This window comes from Strix uralensis, chromosome 11 (genome assembly GCF_047716275.1).
Source record: "Strix uralensis isolate ZFMK-TIS-50842 chromosome 11, bStrUra1, whole genome shotgun sequence".
Classification (NCBI taxonomy): domain Eukaryota; kingdom Metazoa; phylum Chordata; class Aves; order Strigiformes; family Strigidae; genus Strix; species Strix uralensis.
In genome coordinates, this window is record NC_133982.1 from 6,109,739 (window position 1) to 6,126,623 (window position 16,885).

The window sequence follows — 16,885 nt, forward strand, 5'->3', positions numbered from 1 at the left end:
GTTGTACTGTACCTACAGATCTAGTAGAGAAAAGAGATCAAATGTGAAGAATTGAAGGCAGATCTGAAGACTCAGCAGAAACTGTAGTTTCAGAAGTGTCCTGTGCCATGACTGACTTTACTGCTGTGTTGTAGAGGCTTGCGAACTGCTGACTGAGAATTCCAAGGTGAGGATGCTGTGCAATCCAGTCATTTCCTGAGAAAGTAGCAGAGAGGGATCTTTGCCACTGCAGCCATTGGAATGACTGTCATAATTATTTTTCGTATCCAAGTTTGTGATGTTTTGGGAAGCTGAGGAAATGAGTGGAAAGACCTGAGTGCTGGCTACTCAGTGGGGCAAGAAGATGAGTAAAAAGAGGGATTAAGTGAAAAGTACAGAGCTTGTTATAGATTAGGTAAAGAGAAAATAAAGAGGGAAGGATCACTGACAATACTGATAATTTAAAGGACCAGACTACCAAGTACTGGAAGACTGATCATCCAGTTGCTCAGTTTAAACACATATTCTTAGATCCGTGTTTGTGACGTGGTGAACTCATGTTATCAGGATGTCGCTTTGATGTTCAAGACAGTGATGTGTATATTTAAGGCAGATTTTTTTCCATCCCTGTCTTCAAGGGAAATGGTAACTTCCCTCTCCTGTCAGGTCCAGGAGATCAGCTGGGTCACATGATTCAGCTCTGAAGTCCTTAGGCTTAAGAGCTCCTGATGTGACATGACCTAAAGAAGAGTTTCTTTCCACCTTCTAGCTGAAGCACTGGTTTAGAGCCTCTGACTGTTAACTCAGCAACATGTTTTTTAACCTTTGGAGCTATATTGCAAAATGAGGGTGTAAATGGAAAAAGTCTCAGAGCTGAGAAGCGAACATGTAGTTTCTCTGATTTGATTTCTGTTTCAGCCAGAGTTAACAGTTTCAGGAAAAGAAGGTGACAAGATCATGAGACTACTTTTATCCAAGTAAATCTGTATGGAAGACTTGATACCTCTCCCTCTTATTGTGGTTTACTGTTCATTTTGCCTGTAAAGTTATTTTTTGAGGACGTTCTTAGTCATATTTTTGCTGTATGTACTGCATCACAGACTGACATTTGTTAATACTGAACTTCTCGATCTGAGCCACTTACTCTCATTTTTTAAATACTGTGTAAATATTTCATTCTAAAGGAAGACAGTGATTTGACTTTTGGAATGGTGTCGTGGCTTGAGCTCAGAGGGCAACTGAGCACCACGCAGCTGCTCGCTCCCCTCTTCCCCCCCTAGTGCTGAGAAGGAGGGAAGCAAAAGACCCAGGAACTTGAGATAAGGACAAGGAGGGATGACGTCATCCTTTAAGGCACAGGCAAAAACCAGACTCATTAGGGGAGCAAAACCACGTAAAATTTAATACAGACACTAACAACACCACCACTTAACAGACAGAGTAGGACCATGAGAAGTGTTACCACATCTTGAAAACACCTTCCCCCACCCCTCCCTTCTTCCTGGGCTCAGCTTTGCTCCCGATTTCTCTACCTCTTCCTCTGCAGCAGCGCAGGGGGCAGGGAGTGGGGGGTGCGGTCAGTCCTGCCGCGGCTTCGGGAAGCTTCTCACAGGGGGCCACCACTGTAGCCCCCTCCCCTGCTACCAAAAACCCCTGTCACACACACAAACCAGGACAAATGGGATCCATTGAATTTTAATGCCACAATAGGTACACCAAGGTCTGACTGGGGACTGAAACTAAACCAGTGCCTTCTGATAGTAGCCAGTGCCTGCTAGCATGTGACAGGACATGTGACATGGGACAAGAGTGCCATTCCTGTACTTGATCTCTCACCACAAAAAAATCAGTTCCTGTTCATTGAGTTCAATTATACCATAACAGTCTTGGACAGTTTACCTATTCATTTAATGAAACAATGCTTTCCTTTATCTTTCTGAATTTATCTCCAGCTCGATTCATGGCCTCTCATTTTCCTCTCTCCTGTCTTCAACTGTAATGGTCCTCTTAAGTGATAACCGTAGGCTGTCTGCAGCCAAACTGAAGACAGGGCTGTGCAGTTTCACCATGTAATATAATACAGAACATGCAAAGCATAGGAAGTGTCTTAATAGCAGATCAACAACCCTATATGCTGGTAGTAAACTTATGCCTGAACCTATCTTCTTAATATTGTAAAAAGAAAACATGTTTTCATCTAAATAAAATTGTCCCATTTGACATCTTCAGCAGTTTCATGGAAGAAATACCCAACTCATCAATGTCCAGAGACAGTCATAATTTCATTTGGTTTTGCGTATCTCCATTTTTTGTGCTCAGTTGAATGTATTCCAGACTTTAACTTCAAGGAAGCCTAAGTGCCTATTGATATATACTTTCAACTACTCAGCAGCTGTAAAAATCAAACACCTAGGAACCAAAGCAATAGCCACTTTTGAAAATGGTTGCCAGTGAGCAATTGGAGATGCTGTGTAACTGCAGTTTTCAGAGACTTTGCTGTGAAGCAGATCAACGTTTCTGAATATGTGATCCTAGAATACCATACTGGTGCCTGGTATATGATCCTTTTGAAAATGTTGACTAACTTACTAGACCCCAGATGATTATTTGTAGCAAAGGATTTCTTATTCTGTTCTTTGTCATTTCCCCCCACCAAAAGCCACTTCTTTACACTGTAAGAGCAGGAAACCTAGTATGCAAAGGTTTTATCCCTGGCTCTGAGCAGGTGATGTGCGCTGAACCACAGATCATTTTGTTCTCTCTGCTCTGTTACATGGGACCAGTGCTTACCTGACTTCTGACAAACATTGAGAACTTTTATAGTATGAACTATCCATCTGTAAAATCCCATCATCATTAAAATGAGGGATGAAATTACTGAGGAGGAATCCCTTCTTTACCCTGTTTGTGGAAAACCTTTGAAGGCCAGATTCCTATAACAGTGTGCGCTCCGTTTTTGAAGCGCTTTTTTTACACAGCTCAATATATTGTGGTTTTTTAAGCTGTCATACTATCATGCATACTTAATATATACAGCAAGCATTAATTTTGGCTGCATGATCCAGGCTTTGACCTGGTATGAGCTGAAGTTCATCCACTGCACGTTGAGTGATTTTTCCTTATCTCATCACTTGTTTCTCAAACCTTTACTTAATGACCCTGTGTAGGTTTAATCTCCTACAGCCAGCCTTTGCAAGCTTTGTACTGCTGTCAAGCAAATGAAGATGCAGTAAAGTCTGTTGCTTGATTTGCACTGCTGTGGTTGAGGAATTTTTTTAAGACTAGAAGAAAACACTGCTAATCGTTGACCAGGGAAGAAGATATATGACTGTTATCCCGGAAACTTGAGTAAGCTGTAAATGATAATGACAGTTTCAGAAAATTTGATCCCAGTAGGTTTCTTTAACTCAAAATTGCTATCATTAAGAAGCTGCTTGTAGTTTAATGGAAGTATTAGAAGCCTGAACTGGCACTAGCTAAGTGTTCTGTTCTACAAGACTGGTTACGTTTTCCACAGGAAATTATTTTATAAATCAGCCTGGAAATTTAAGCTTATTTAAATGCCTGAGGGTGAAACATACTATAACAATTTGAAATGGAGGTGAGAAGAATATGCCATTAGTAACACCTGGGAGCTGCCAGAAGTAGACAGAGAAACAACAGATTAAACAAAAAGATGTCATTGGAAATGCAGTATTTCTGAAATCTCTATAAAAGATGATGTCCTGACTTCAGTCCTACCTAAAGCTGGAGTAACAGAAGGTCTTTTGTAGGAAATATGCATCTCATAAAACCTGTCTCAATGTGCAGATTATCTAGTTCTTCAGGACTAAAATTAGAGCTAGTGACAAATTGGCAAGAGATGTTTAGCAGGAAAACAGTGGAAGGGAATAATTTTTTGTGAGTATTTTTCATAGAATATTTCAGCTGCTTCTCAATAAAAAGCTTGATCTCCAAAGGCCAAAATGGCACTCATAGAACTACAAAAAATTTCCCGTAAATAGATTTCCAGTGAAGTGGATTTGGATGGATATTTTTTTTTTTTAAGGAGTCATTCCTAAAATGTTATCACATACAATGCTGTGGAGTTTTTAGTTCCTATGCGGGACTTAAATTTTCAAGACTTTGGATTAATATGGGGCTCTAGACATTTCTTGAGTTGTGAACAAGATGTTTATAATTCTTTCTTTCTAAAAACTTAGTTCCGGTAAGCTCTTTGCGTCACTGTACACTTTCTTTCACAATACTTAGGCTATTACACCAGACTGCTGTACTTCATATCTTTCAGTGTCACCCAGATAGAATAAGTTCCTAGGGATTGCTCCAAATACGTACCACAGAGTTTCCTTCAGTGAATTCCTAATTCAAATTAAATGACTGTGATTAGGTTAGTGTGGTTTTTTTTGTAAAACAATTCAAAAACTGTACATCCAGAACTCTTCAGCCTCTCAAGTACTCCAAACCTTTAAAGTTTTCTTTTGGTGTAGGCATCAAAATTATCATATTACATAAAAGAATACATAATAATCCTTTATCATTTCAGTCAAGAAGCAAAGAAACATACGGTTTATACTGTTGGGGAATTGAACAGAGATTACTATAGAGAAAGTGATCTTTCAGCATGCCCTCTTTAAATTGTCTTTTACTGTCCTGCTAAGGTGCTCAGGAGTTCTTCTGAAAACTGATAGCAGTAGTAAGGCATGCTGCTTGCCTGTATCATAGTGCAAATAGAAAGAAGTTAACAATCAGGATCTCTTGGTCCTAGCAAGAGAAACAACCAATTTATCAGCCTAATTTGACTCGTTTAGGAACCCAAATGCTGTGCCATAGCAAAACTACCATTGGGAAACATTTAGCTCTGCTGTATATTCAATAAATAGGTCAATTTATACTTGATTTAGTCCATTGCTGAGCTTGGCCCCCTGAGCTAACATTTTCAGAAGATGGAAATTTCTCCCAGAATGTTTAAATCTTGCTGAGAGCATGAGAGAAGAGATTAAGATTCATTACACAGCACCTTCTTTTTTATAGTTTAGGGAAAATGTTGTGCATAATGACAAATGTGTTTATATCTCTTAATCTTTTTCTTTCCTTTGCAGTACTTTCCACATAAGAATCTGAAGATGTTTCTGTGAGCCAGTGTTATCAGAAATGACTTGCCAGTCCAGCCTTTCTGAATCTCAGGCAATCTGGGGGCTTTCGTCCTCTAATTATGGCTTCTTAGAACTCAGCAGAAAGTACTGAAATCATTCTGGTCCACAAAAAGACAGGAGCATCATGTGATCTACAGGATATTTGGAACAGTCACATTTTTATCTTCATTGCTGGCCAAGCACTCTGGCAAAGATGTTTGGTTGTTGGGTTGTGGTTTTTCTTTTTTTTCTATTTTTAGTTTTTTTAAACAGGCAGAATCAGAATATTGTTAAAGGTATTTCCACATAGTTTTTGTATTTATGAATATTTAATACTGCTCTTAAAAGCGCAAAAAAAAAAAGATTGACAGAAAGATTAGCTTTGGTGACTTTTCCAAGAGTATTTGAAAGAAAGCATGGGCCTTAATAATGAGATGCCTCTATCACTGTGTTGTACAGCTGGGGATCTTGCATGGAAGTTATCTTAGATGAAAGAACTGCAGTCAAGATCAAGCTCCCAGTGTTGAAGACAACCACATCCCAGGTTTGCCTTTCAGTCACTGAAATGGCATTTGCTGGGTTTGGTGCTTACCTTCAACCAATATTTTATGGATTGTCATGTCCTTATGAAACTTGAAATATTTGCCTTTTGTATATGATAACTGCATACGTGATTCATTTCTTCCCAAGATAAACGTTAAGACTGTGTCCTTATTCTCAAAGGGGGTCCTGCATTTTACTCATTCTGTGGGCTGATAATGTTGAATGGAAGAATATGATCATCTGTAACTCATGAAGAAGTTAAAGAAGCACAGAAGTACTACTAAGGACATGAAAAGACATTTTCTTTCTAAACCAGCTATGCAATCTTTCCCATAAAATGCATGAATGCAGCTCTATATTTCTCTTCTTTCTCCGGCTGGAAATCAGCTCGATTTTTTTTTTTTTGTAATTCCAGTATTGTTTAGGTACTGGGGCCTGAAGACAATCATACGTGTATTACTGTTCTAACAGTCAATAGAAGGGCTCTGTCACTTACATGGCTTCTGTATCAAAGTCATCACAATTAAAACTTTTGACGCATTCTGTTGTGCTTTGAGAATTTTTGGGCTAAGTACATACTAATTTCCTTTCTGGTCATTATTCCAATTACTGTAAAGTTAAATCTTTCAGAGGATGAAATGTGTTATTCTTATTGAAAAAGTTGTTATAGAAGTGAATCTTTTTGCCATTTCTGTAGGGATAGTAATGCTTCTCTACTTCAGAACCTCATATATATGGTGAGCTTGCAATGTAGCTTGCTGTTCAAATTTACACAGTATGCATCAAAAACTAATACTTATCTAGCAGTATGGTTGTACATTAAAGGTGTTGATGGAAATTTTGGTTATTCCAGGTGTACAGGACAGACTTGTCTAAGATAGCGTAGTGAAAATGAAACTTGTATGTTGGTAATAACATTTATTTTTTAAATATTTTTAGAGTGATCATATTCGGTGATGTTTATAGCATTTTAATACTTCCTCCTATTGGTTTCTGTTTAGAGCCTGAATTCCCTTTGATTTATTTACCCGAGTTAATATTAGCATAAATCAATCCTGATACTCCATTCTGATTGAGTAAGAAGAGATTCAAACCTCAATCTTTTTGATTTTGAGCAGTTTAAGTTAGATGTATTGGTTGATTCAAAGAATTTGCAGGACGTTGGCATTAAAAGATATGTTAAAATTACTTCCTATTTATTGAAATGTCAGCCTAATAGTTTTTTATTTCTTTCAAGACACACATTTAATTTTGAGAGCCTCATGAGATGTTTTTCTGTCATGATTAGTATGTATTATAAAATACAGCTGGAAAGATTCTGGATCAGACGATTCAGATGAAAAGGATCTGGTGCTGATGACATAGGTCAGTTCCTTTTGACATCAGTGTTCTTTTTCTATGTTTTAAAATTTTGATTAGCTAAATTTCTTTCCTTCCTGACACTGTGTGTCATTCCACTATTCGATCATCCTCCCCACTTAAAGGAAGACCTCAGTTGCCTTGGAATGTGCTCAGTGTGTTGTTTCCCTGTGTCCTCCCTGACCTGCATGTCACAAAGCAGCTGAAGAGACACTGGGGCTTGCAGTCAGATGTTTAACCCTGGAGTTGTCCACGTGAGCTGAGAAACAAAGAGAAAAGGAAATCAGGATCACCCTGTGAAGGAATATTCCTGTCCACAGTTAAAGGAGAATTTTTGCAGAATGCTACAGATAGAAATGTGTGCAGTTCTGCTAACTCCCTTTATTTCTTTGACTTGTGTTCATCTCCTGTAACAAAAACCTGAGCAACATACGATGTTCTGGAGTGTGAGAGAGATACATACTCTAAATGCCTCTGGAGCAACATAATCCTACCTAGTAGTAAGTAAGGTGTACCACTGGATGCAAAGGTAAGGGATAGATTTCTAAAGAAGCTTTCTATTTGCAGTTTCTTAGTTGTCTGTAGTTGGATGTCTTAGGACTGAAAATTTTGTTACAGCAAAAGCGTTGAGAGGAGTGCAGCACAATGCATTGCAAATTTAAATAATGTTATGAGGTAAAAAAACAGCTGTATTTCTGCAGTAGCATTATTGGCAGAATCTCATGAATTCACTAGCAAGTGTTTCTTCAACCAGGCTTACGTAAACAGAACTATTGGGCAACTTAGAAACTGAAACAGTAAAAGAGATTTAGATTTAAAATGATTTTGGATTTGGCCTAAAAGCAGGAGGACATACAGTTTGCATTGCAAAAAAGGTCTTAAATATGAATGGACATTTCTATATTTGCCTTCAAAAATTGACAAAGAAAAAGGAAAACTATTACCTAAAGCCTCTATTAAAATACCTAAGTGTGTGTGTTATCTCTAGTTTATATACACTCAGAGCATCTTAGGGACAAAAAGGAGCTGATGGAAGTGAATAAAACAGTGTCAAAAAGCAAGTAATAACCAAGTTATTTATTAACACACTTTATTATTGTTTTCAGGGAATACTGTAAACTGAGATTTCTAACAGCCTGCAGGCCAAAACCTGATCTTCATTACTTCCGTATTAATCTTCAGTAACTCTGCTGACTTCAGTGGAATTAACTCATATGTCTGTAATTAGATCTGTTTTGAGGAAAGAAGTTGCTTTTTGCTGCAGTTGTTTGTGCTCTCTCAAGCCCTTTTAATGGAATCTTAAAATGCCGAATGTTGTTTTGTTAGTCGATAACCACATGCTCCTCTTTGCCGACAGACTCAGCATTGGAATCTCTTGCGGTCGCATGGAAAAAGTCTCGTTTCCTTTTTCCCCCATGGTTAATTTTTGCCTCCTTGTACATATTAGAGACATTTCTGATGCAGCATCGCAAGGTGGCACCATAATATCGTATTAGGTCGTGACTTCATTTAACTGTTGAAATTTCCCCAAAATACAGGATACTATATAGAATCTGTGATGCCACAAGCAAAAAGATGAAAACTGTAGTTAATTACTGATTTTAAAACTGTAGATAATTACACAATGTTTCATGTTTGATCAAATTCATGAAACTAAAACTTACAAGGGGCAAAACTAAATACTTTTCAAAGAGGTACATGAAAACATAGTGATTTTATAGAATAATTTGTGTACATGATAAATTTTTTTCTTGATACACACACTAGTCAGATTGTGACTTCGTATAATGACAATACTCCTTTACAATATTTTCTACTGTCTCAAATGCAGATATTGTAATTTTCTATACAATTACTAATTTGCTTTTGTGTGATGTTGATCAGAATAATGGGTTAATTTCTTTCCCTTTCATGACTTAATATACTGTTTATTTCTATCTGCTCAGTTTTGCTGTCTTTCAGTATCATTGGATATGATTTTCATTTTTTTCCTTAGACAACAGTAGCACCTCATGGTTTTTTGATAGTAAAAATCATTATTTCGTATTGCCGTCATACATTCTCTGGAAATACGGTGGCCACAGTTGTTGCGGGTAGTAGCAAACCATTGAGTTATAGAAAGTTTTCTATGTTTTCTGTCTTATCCTTTATAAGTTATGCCAGCTTATTTGCCTTAGAGCAGTGACAGGTACCAAGCTGAAGTCTTTATAGGTGTTCCATGGTATTTATATCTTTTTCTTGGTATGAGAAAACAGAAGAATGGATTAATTCAACTTTTATCATTTTAGATGTGTATTATCTGATGCATTGAAGTTTTATCTACCATAATGTTTTCTGTTAACAAGTTTTATATTTGATTGCTGTGGAACATTTCCATCTCAGATGACCCGTGTATTTCATCTTCAGTGGTGCTTAGGCATATGCCTAATGTTCATCATGGGGCAAACGTACTGTTCTGAGTAGAAGTGTTTCTTACAATTAAGGTCAAACTGCGGTAAGGCACCATATATGACATTATCTCTCTTCTTACAGAGATGACTTCTGTTGCAGTGTTTGTTGTTTTTTATGAAAACAGCATATTAATAAAACTTTTTTTATTAAAATAGAAATGTACATTAAAAATAAACAAATAGGGATTTGTTTACGATATGAAAACTGATATTCTAAATACTTGAATATATTCAGATTATATTCTGAAATAACAGAATATAAAGTAAACTAGAGATGAGCTTTTGTTGTGGAATGGGAAATATTACACTTGTCAGCTCAGGATCCCAAATAAATCAATTTGGGCTGAAATAACAGCAGGATTAAAGAGTTTATAATGTTATTGCCCAATACACCTCAGATGGGACAGACAGTGGAATGAAATTTGATGAGGAAGACATTAAAGGTAATAAAATTATAATTGTTCATGTCCTTAGAAAGATGTTTGTCTGAGGGAGAAGTAAAGGACATAGTGAACAGATGTTCTGCTCTTTTCTTTGTATCATTTTGCAGTTACGGATGTCTTGTAGAGATGTTAATGACACAGAGTAACTATCAAATTCTCTGGTGGGGAAAAGGAAGAGACTGGTTTTGGTAGAATTAATAGAGGATCAGCATTACAGGTGAAAGTGCCTTTATTTAACTGGAAATTCTCCCATTCTTGTCTGTAAAAAACCTTTTACAATCTGAACTCCAAGTGAAATTCCTTACTGCCCTTTTCTTTTGACTGTCTCGTACAAGACCAATGACAAGGCAGGTGTGTCAGCCTTGTGTGCTTTGCTGTTGTAGATTACTCATTCCCTCTGTTCTTTCTGTTAAGATTTGCTCAGATCCTGTTGTGGTTTGAGCCCAGAGGGCAACTGAGCACCATGCAGCCACTCGCTCCTCCTTCCACCTCAGGAATGGGAAAAGAGAAAATAAAGCAGAAGGCTTGGGAATGGAGATAAGGACAGAGAGGTATGTTTTATCCATTACGCTCAGGGGCAAAAGACAAACTCATTAGGGGAAGAACAACATCATCAATTTAATTCAAACACTAACAACAACACTTAAGAGTAGGACAGTGAGGAGTGTTACCACATCTTAAAAACACCTTCCCCCCACCCCTCCCTTCTTCCTGGGCTCAGCTTTGCACCTGATTTCTCTACCTCCTCCACCCTAGAGGCGCAGGGGGCAGGGAATGGGGGGTTGTGGTCAGTCCCACCGCTCCTTGCTCCTCAGGGGGAGGACTCCTCACACTCTTCTCCTGCTCCAGCGTGGTGTCCCTCCCAGGGCAGACTGTCCTCCATGAACTTCTCTGACATGAGTCCTTCCCACAGGCTGCAGCTCTTCCTGAACTGCTCCAGTGTGGGTCCCTCCCACATGTTTCAGCCCTCCCAGCACCAAACTACAACAGCGGGGGCTTCCCACAGCATCTCGGCCTTCTCTGGGCGCAGCCCCTGCTCTGGCGTGGGGTCCTCCACGGGCTGCAGGTCGGCATCTGCTCCCCCGGTGACCTCCATGGGCGCAGGGCACAGCCGGCCCTCTCACCACAGCTGAGGGGAGCCTCTGCTCTGGCACACCACCCCCCCCCCCCCCCCAACCCCTTCCACTGACCTCAGTGTTTGCAGAGGTGTCTCCTTCACAACTCCTCCCAACTCCAGCTCCCCCTCCCAGGTTCTCCTTCTTAAATATGTTATCACAGAGGCACAGCCACCATCACTAATTGGCTCAGCCTTACCCAGAGGTGGGTCTGACTTGGAGGCAGGGGAGCTTTGAGAAGCTTCTCACAGGGGCCACTGCTGTAGCCCCCTCCCCTGATACCAAAACCCCCCACGAGCACAGATCAATATATTTTTATACATAAATCCATGACTCTTACTGTATCTATTTTGCACGTGCATGATTAATTGCCACGTTGAATGCATGCTCACAAGCCCTGCAATATAAACTCTGATTTGTGCACTCTTGTCCGGTTCTGTGCACATAGGGGTTGAGGCTGTATGTGCCTGAAAATGTAGGCCAAAGTGGTTTAACTCTGCTAAAGAGGGTTATATGGGCACCAGTCCAGTCTCCTCTTTTACTGCAACTTTTCTCAAGTTAAATCAGTGAATGTGGCAGCCTGCCAGGAGTAAGGCACCTCATTGCTGTGGGCTTAATCACAGCTTGGGCAATTCAACGCGGATAAAGCTTGTGATCTGTTCTGTGTGCTAACAAGCTACGTGAAATGGTAGCTGATCGCTGAAGGGGTGATAACTGAGGACTTTGGTTTTGGCCTTCTGGTAAAGCTCTGTGAGAAAGCAGGTACAGGGTAACTCTGTTTTACTTGATGGAAATGGATCTTATTTCAGTCTGAGAAAGTATTCATCTGCCCAGTTCCTGCTGTGGAAGTCAGATCCAGCTTTCTAATAGGCCTTTCATCCCCAGTGGTTACAGGCCACTCCTGACATCACCCCGGAGGCAGTACGGATAGTGAACTCATGCTGATCATTAGTAATCTGGTTTTAACAATCTAATATTCAGGGTTACTTCAATGACATTTAGAAATAAATTTATATTCACCAGATTCTTTTCCCCCTGTTAAGAGGAAATTATCTTCTATTTAGCAATCTGTTCAACTTTGTCATTATGGCCTAGTAGACCCTGAGAGGAGAAAGAATATTGGGATTTTAACCAAAATGGTCTTTCTGATTTTCAGAAAATGGCCATGCAACTTTTTTTTGCATATACAAGGTTCAGCATACAAAAACCATTGTAGATTCAGAGAAAATTCCCTCTAAGAGTAATCTGAAACTGAAAGACTGCATTTGCTCTGCCTAAACAAATAGGTTAATTAATGTGTGTATTTGCAGAAATAAATTAAATTCCAGGAAATTCAGTGAGACTTTTCATATGTTTAAAAGTTTTAATCTCTTTTATGGTGATTTCAGTGACTATTTTTCTAATGATATAACCAAATATGATAAGGAAATAGAGATAAATTCCCTGTTATAATTTCACACATGCTAATAATGACAGTAGCACTAGAATTTACAGTTTCACAAGTCACTCTTACTACACATCTTTAAACTTTGGCTTTCTGTAGAATTTGCTGGCAAATGTTCCTGATGGAATGACTTAATCCCATGTGACTCATTCTCAACGTTTTTCTATTTCCAGTTATCTCCTGTAGCTGAAAAAGCAGAGGGAATAATTGTTGTCCAGAGAAGTTTGGGTATTTTGAAGTCTTTTCATTCCAAGATATTTACAAAAATAAGTACTGGATTGTTATTGCAGTAAGTCCAGCCTGATTTGCTTAGAGGAGTTTCTTTTTCTCACTGTGATAATTCTGTAGTAGCCAGATAACCTTGAGGGCCTGATCTCAACAACAGGAAGGCTCCTACTCACTTCAGTAGGCAGGCATCAGATCAGGTCCTTAACAATTTGCTGTGTTCAAATGTGGAATGCGTGAACAACAAGTCAAAGACCGCAGATAATAAATTATTTTATTTCTGAAGAAATACTAATAAGAAATGGAAAACAGATTAACTGCAAGTATTTTTATTGTCTCATTCCTTATGAGACAATATGTAAAATGAAAGAAACTATTCAAGTGTCATATGACAGATAAGTAAGGGGAATGTTTGATAATAGCAGCCAGGAGAACTAAAGGAAATCTGTGTAACAAACATTCTCAAAGTTGGTGACATTTTTAATGTTTTTGAAAATCTGTTGACAAGTCAGGTCATATCTGGGTAATGCCAATGGTGAATCTTCTGTGACTCGGATTCCGTCCCTGCAGAAAGCAATTTTCAGGTTCAGCTGGAGTCTAAATGTTACTGAGTAATTTCTAACTTGACACAAGGCACCTTGGTGGGGAAAAAAAAGTCAAAGCAAATCTTGTGAGCGACAAGCCTTTGCATGTAAAATAAAGTGGGAGGGGAAGAATTTCTGAGCAGCTTGTGAAACTAAGCTTCACTCTTGCCGTGTTCTGTAGGACCACTGTACTAGGTATTTCAAATTTAATGCGAATATCTTATTTATGACCAGTTCAGCCTTAACTGTGTTCCCTTCTGGACAAGAAATTATGTTTTGTTATGAAATCCTCCTATAATTCTTTGTGTAACTATGAGTGCAAGCATATTACTTTAATAGGTTGTGAAGTGAATTTTTGAATCATTCTTTTCTCAAAATCTCTGGACTGCAGGCCACAGTTGTTCTGTTTGACCTGCATTCGTATACTCAGCCAGTAAACAGGCAGAACTCATGGACAGAGAGAGGAACTTTTTCCATCATACAGTGAACTGACGCCCGCAGTGTGCCTGTCTGAGGCAAGTGAACAGCAGGCAGAAGGGGCACTTTGGGATAACAAAGAATAGGTATGTTCTGCATCTTTGGTGAACAACCTTCATCCACTTTCTGCAGCAGAAATGAAGTGGATTAATTTCTCAGTAAAGGTATAAGTTTTCATATATACTCACCTTCCTCTTTAAGTGTGCAAATAGCTAAAGCATGCCAGGTTAAATTGGTGTTTTGAGACAGACACCAGACCTTCTAGTTCTTTGAGGATCCAGTAAACTACTTGTGCTTAACAGCACCATTATCTCTAGTATGTCCGTTTGATTTTGGTGAGTTTATTAAAACATGAATAGTTCCTCTGAGACTACTGAAAAATGCAAAAATCTTCCTTAGCCATTTCATCTGTGCCTTACACGTTTTGTTTGAATGTTCTTGCTTTACTGATCTAAACAAAGAATATTTGAGGTCTAATAAAGAGCACAGGCATCTGAGTTTGCTCTGTATTGTTATTTCCTGTAAAACTGTACCGTGAACTCAGCTAACATTCCCTCTCATTTGCCTTCTTGAAATGAGTACATTGTGTACACAAAGAGGCTGCAGGCTTACCACTAAATGCCACTGCCCTCAACATTATGAGTAAGCTTTTGATAAAACAAATTCTGGTAAAGCCAGAGTAAATATTTTAAACAGTATCTTCATATTATGATCGAACTCCTCCTGGGAAGAAACTTGAGATATGTTATATCCCTTTGAAAATGTCAGTGTATTGTTTGAAGGTTCACTCAGGAGTCTCTCATGTATTATATGCCTGTCGGAGGACTAATCTAATGCAGTAGGTTTGGCTTCAGGTCTCAGATTTGCCGAGAAGTTTGGGGCTTATTCTGATCACACAGATGTAGAAATAAAGTCCACTGCATTCAGTGTATTGAAAAGTATAGCTTTGTTAGAGAAGCATACCAGTTTGTGACCTATTAATGGTATATTCTCATTATTTCTTAATTTTTCCTTATTTTGAACAGAGAACTGGTAGAGCACTTAGTATTTCTGCATTTCATCTGTTTTATTAACTTTGAGAATACCAGTGCAGAGAAAAGGTACAGTGAGCAGGAAAAGTTAGGCCTATTATGTGAGGAGAGCCTAAAAAAATCTCGCTTAGTACAGTGAAACTGAGAGGTTTATGAATCCTGTGATGAAGCCCTGGAAGCTTGATTCAGTGACCTGGGTTTTGAAACCTACAAAACCTCCTACATTTTCCTATCCTGTTTGCCTTAAGATATAATGCAGGTAGAATTTTTGAATTGATAGCTAATCTACTGCTATTGAATCTAATAATTTACAAATAAATGTGATTCTTCATGGCCTTTGATTCTAATTAATTTCCTTTTTATGTCGCACTAGAAAAGGTGAAAATGAAGAAGTGTATGCAGAAGGAAAGAGAGTCAAGGACACTTCCCTGGTCATCTACTGATTTATTCTGCCCCAAGTAGGAACTTCAGTCATCTCTATGACTGCTGAGGCAGCCAATTTCTAAACTCTTTTTTAGCTTAGAAATCCATTATAGGGACAGGAGGAAAAGACAGTTGTGGCAATAATTTTTAATCAAGATTCATAGTTGATTTCTTTTTTTGTGAATGGGATTTGCTTTTCCATCTAATATCCTTCATTTTAGTATTTCTGCTAATTGTGACATTGTGGTAGTGTTGCTGGCTGCATGTTTCTTCTTGAATTCATGAGATAATTTAGATCCCTATTTTGGTTTAGTTTAATGATTTTGACTCACAACAGAAGTTTGGGGTTTTATTGTTTTCAGCTTTGGTTTATAATCATCTGTGATGTATGGCAGGGATTTATGATTTGACTGTTTTGCATCTTTGATCTGTAAGCATAATGAGCTGATAAAAACTGTTTAAAAACTGAAAACGTTGTAGTCAAATGTTAATAATCACTGAGAATGGAATTTTGGCCTGATGCTTCTTTGAAGGCACATGGTCAGTGAAAGTGAGCTGAACAGAATGGAAATAGCTAGAAGCACTTCTGGAGTACTCTCACTACTTCGAGATCTGGAGAATAAAAATGTCTCTTTTTTGTATTCCTGTCTTCGGTTGAATTGCAAAAGTGCAGAGTGCTATTAGATTTTTTTAATAGAGCTTTTCCAAAGTTCACAAGAAGATGCAAGACATTTTGGTCAAAATTTTGGATAGAATCATATGGAAGAGGAGCCCAAACTGCTATGTCACCAACTTTTTTTTAATGTGCGTGAGGTTGCAGAGGTCTTTATTATGAAGGGTTGTATTTTGTCCATTATTGAACAAGAAGCAAGATTTATAGTTTGTATTCGGAGGCTTCCAAAAAGCACAGGAGAGTGTCTAGACACTATGAGAAAGAGTCTTTTGTTGATTAAAAAAGTAGTTCCATTTTAAGTACTTGCATTTTGTCTGCTCTAAGATTAGAGTAATTAAGAGAAGAATGAGCCAGAGGGTTTGAGTTTGTCCCAAAAGTTAGTCTTTTTTTGGTTTTATTTCTTTCCTTCTTTTACTTGAACTTGTTTATTCACCTGTAACTGCAAATGTCTACCTTCAGGATGTCTAAACAGAAAAATAACAATTAACAAATTATACCTTGGAGTAAAATACTAGCAAAAAGTGTCAGTGAATTTCTCAGCTCTGCTTTCTCTTAGAAGCGTCTATCCTCTTTTATACTAAGGAAAATCAGGAACCCTAGAGGGGTATGTGTTAGTGGTTTTACATTCCCATTGTGTACTAGGGAACCTCATGGTTAAATGACCTCTGTGCAATGCCTGGTTCTCACGTACAGAAAGGAAGAATCAGCGGAGCCAACTTCTGTCACTGCACTCAGGAGAAGCAGGTTGTTTTGTCTCTCCATTGATCTCTGCAATCCAGGTACATCTTATTCATGGTTCTCTTTTTGAAAGGCTGGAGGCTGAGAAGCATGAGCAGTACTCCTCTTCCTTAACAGTTACTTACTTCAAGATTAGTAATATCTGGTGGATGCTTCCAACAGAGTTCTTTATCCTCTGTATTTCCCTGTGAGCATTTCTTATCCCTGTGTATTCCCATGCTCCATTTGCTCTCCTGCTGTGAACTAGGAAACAACATCCAAGTAAGGAC

The 16,885-nt window shown here is 38.4% G+C and overlaps 1 protein-coding gene across 1 annotated transcript in view; it reads left to right on the forward strand.

Annotated features, from left to right (window-relative positions):
* CIB2 (calcium and integrin binding family member 2) overlaps window positions 1-6,194 on the forward strand; it is a 50,677-nt gene extending 44,483 nt beyond the window's left edge. The window contains 1 exon segment of the mRNA XM_074880587.1: window positions 5,079-6,194. Coding sequence (XP_074736688.1) covers window positions 5,079-5,100 — 22 coding nt within the window. The 3' untranslated portion in view covers window positions 5,101-6,194.
* Window positions 6,195-16,885: the final 10,691 nt, after the last annotated feature.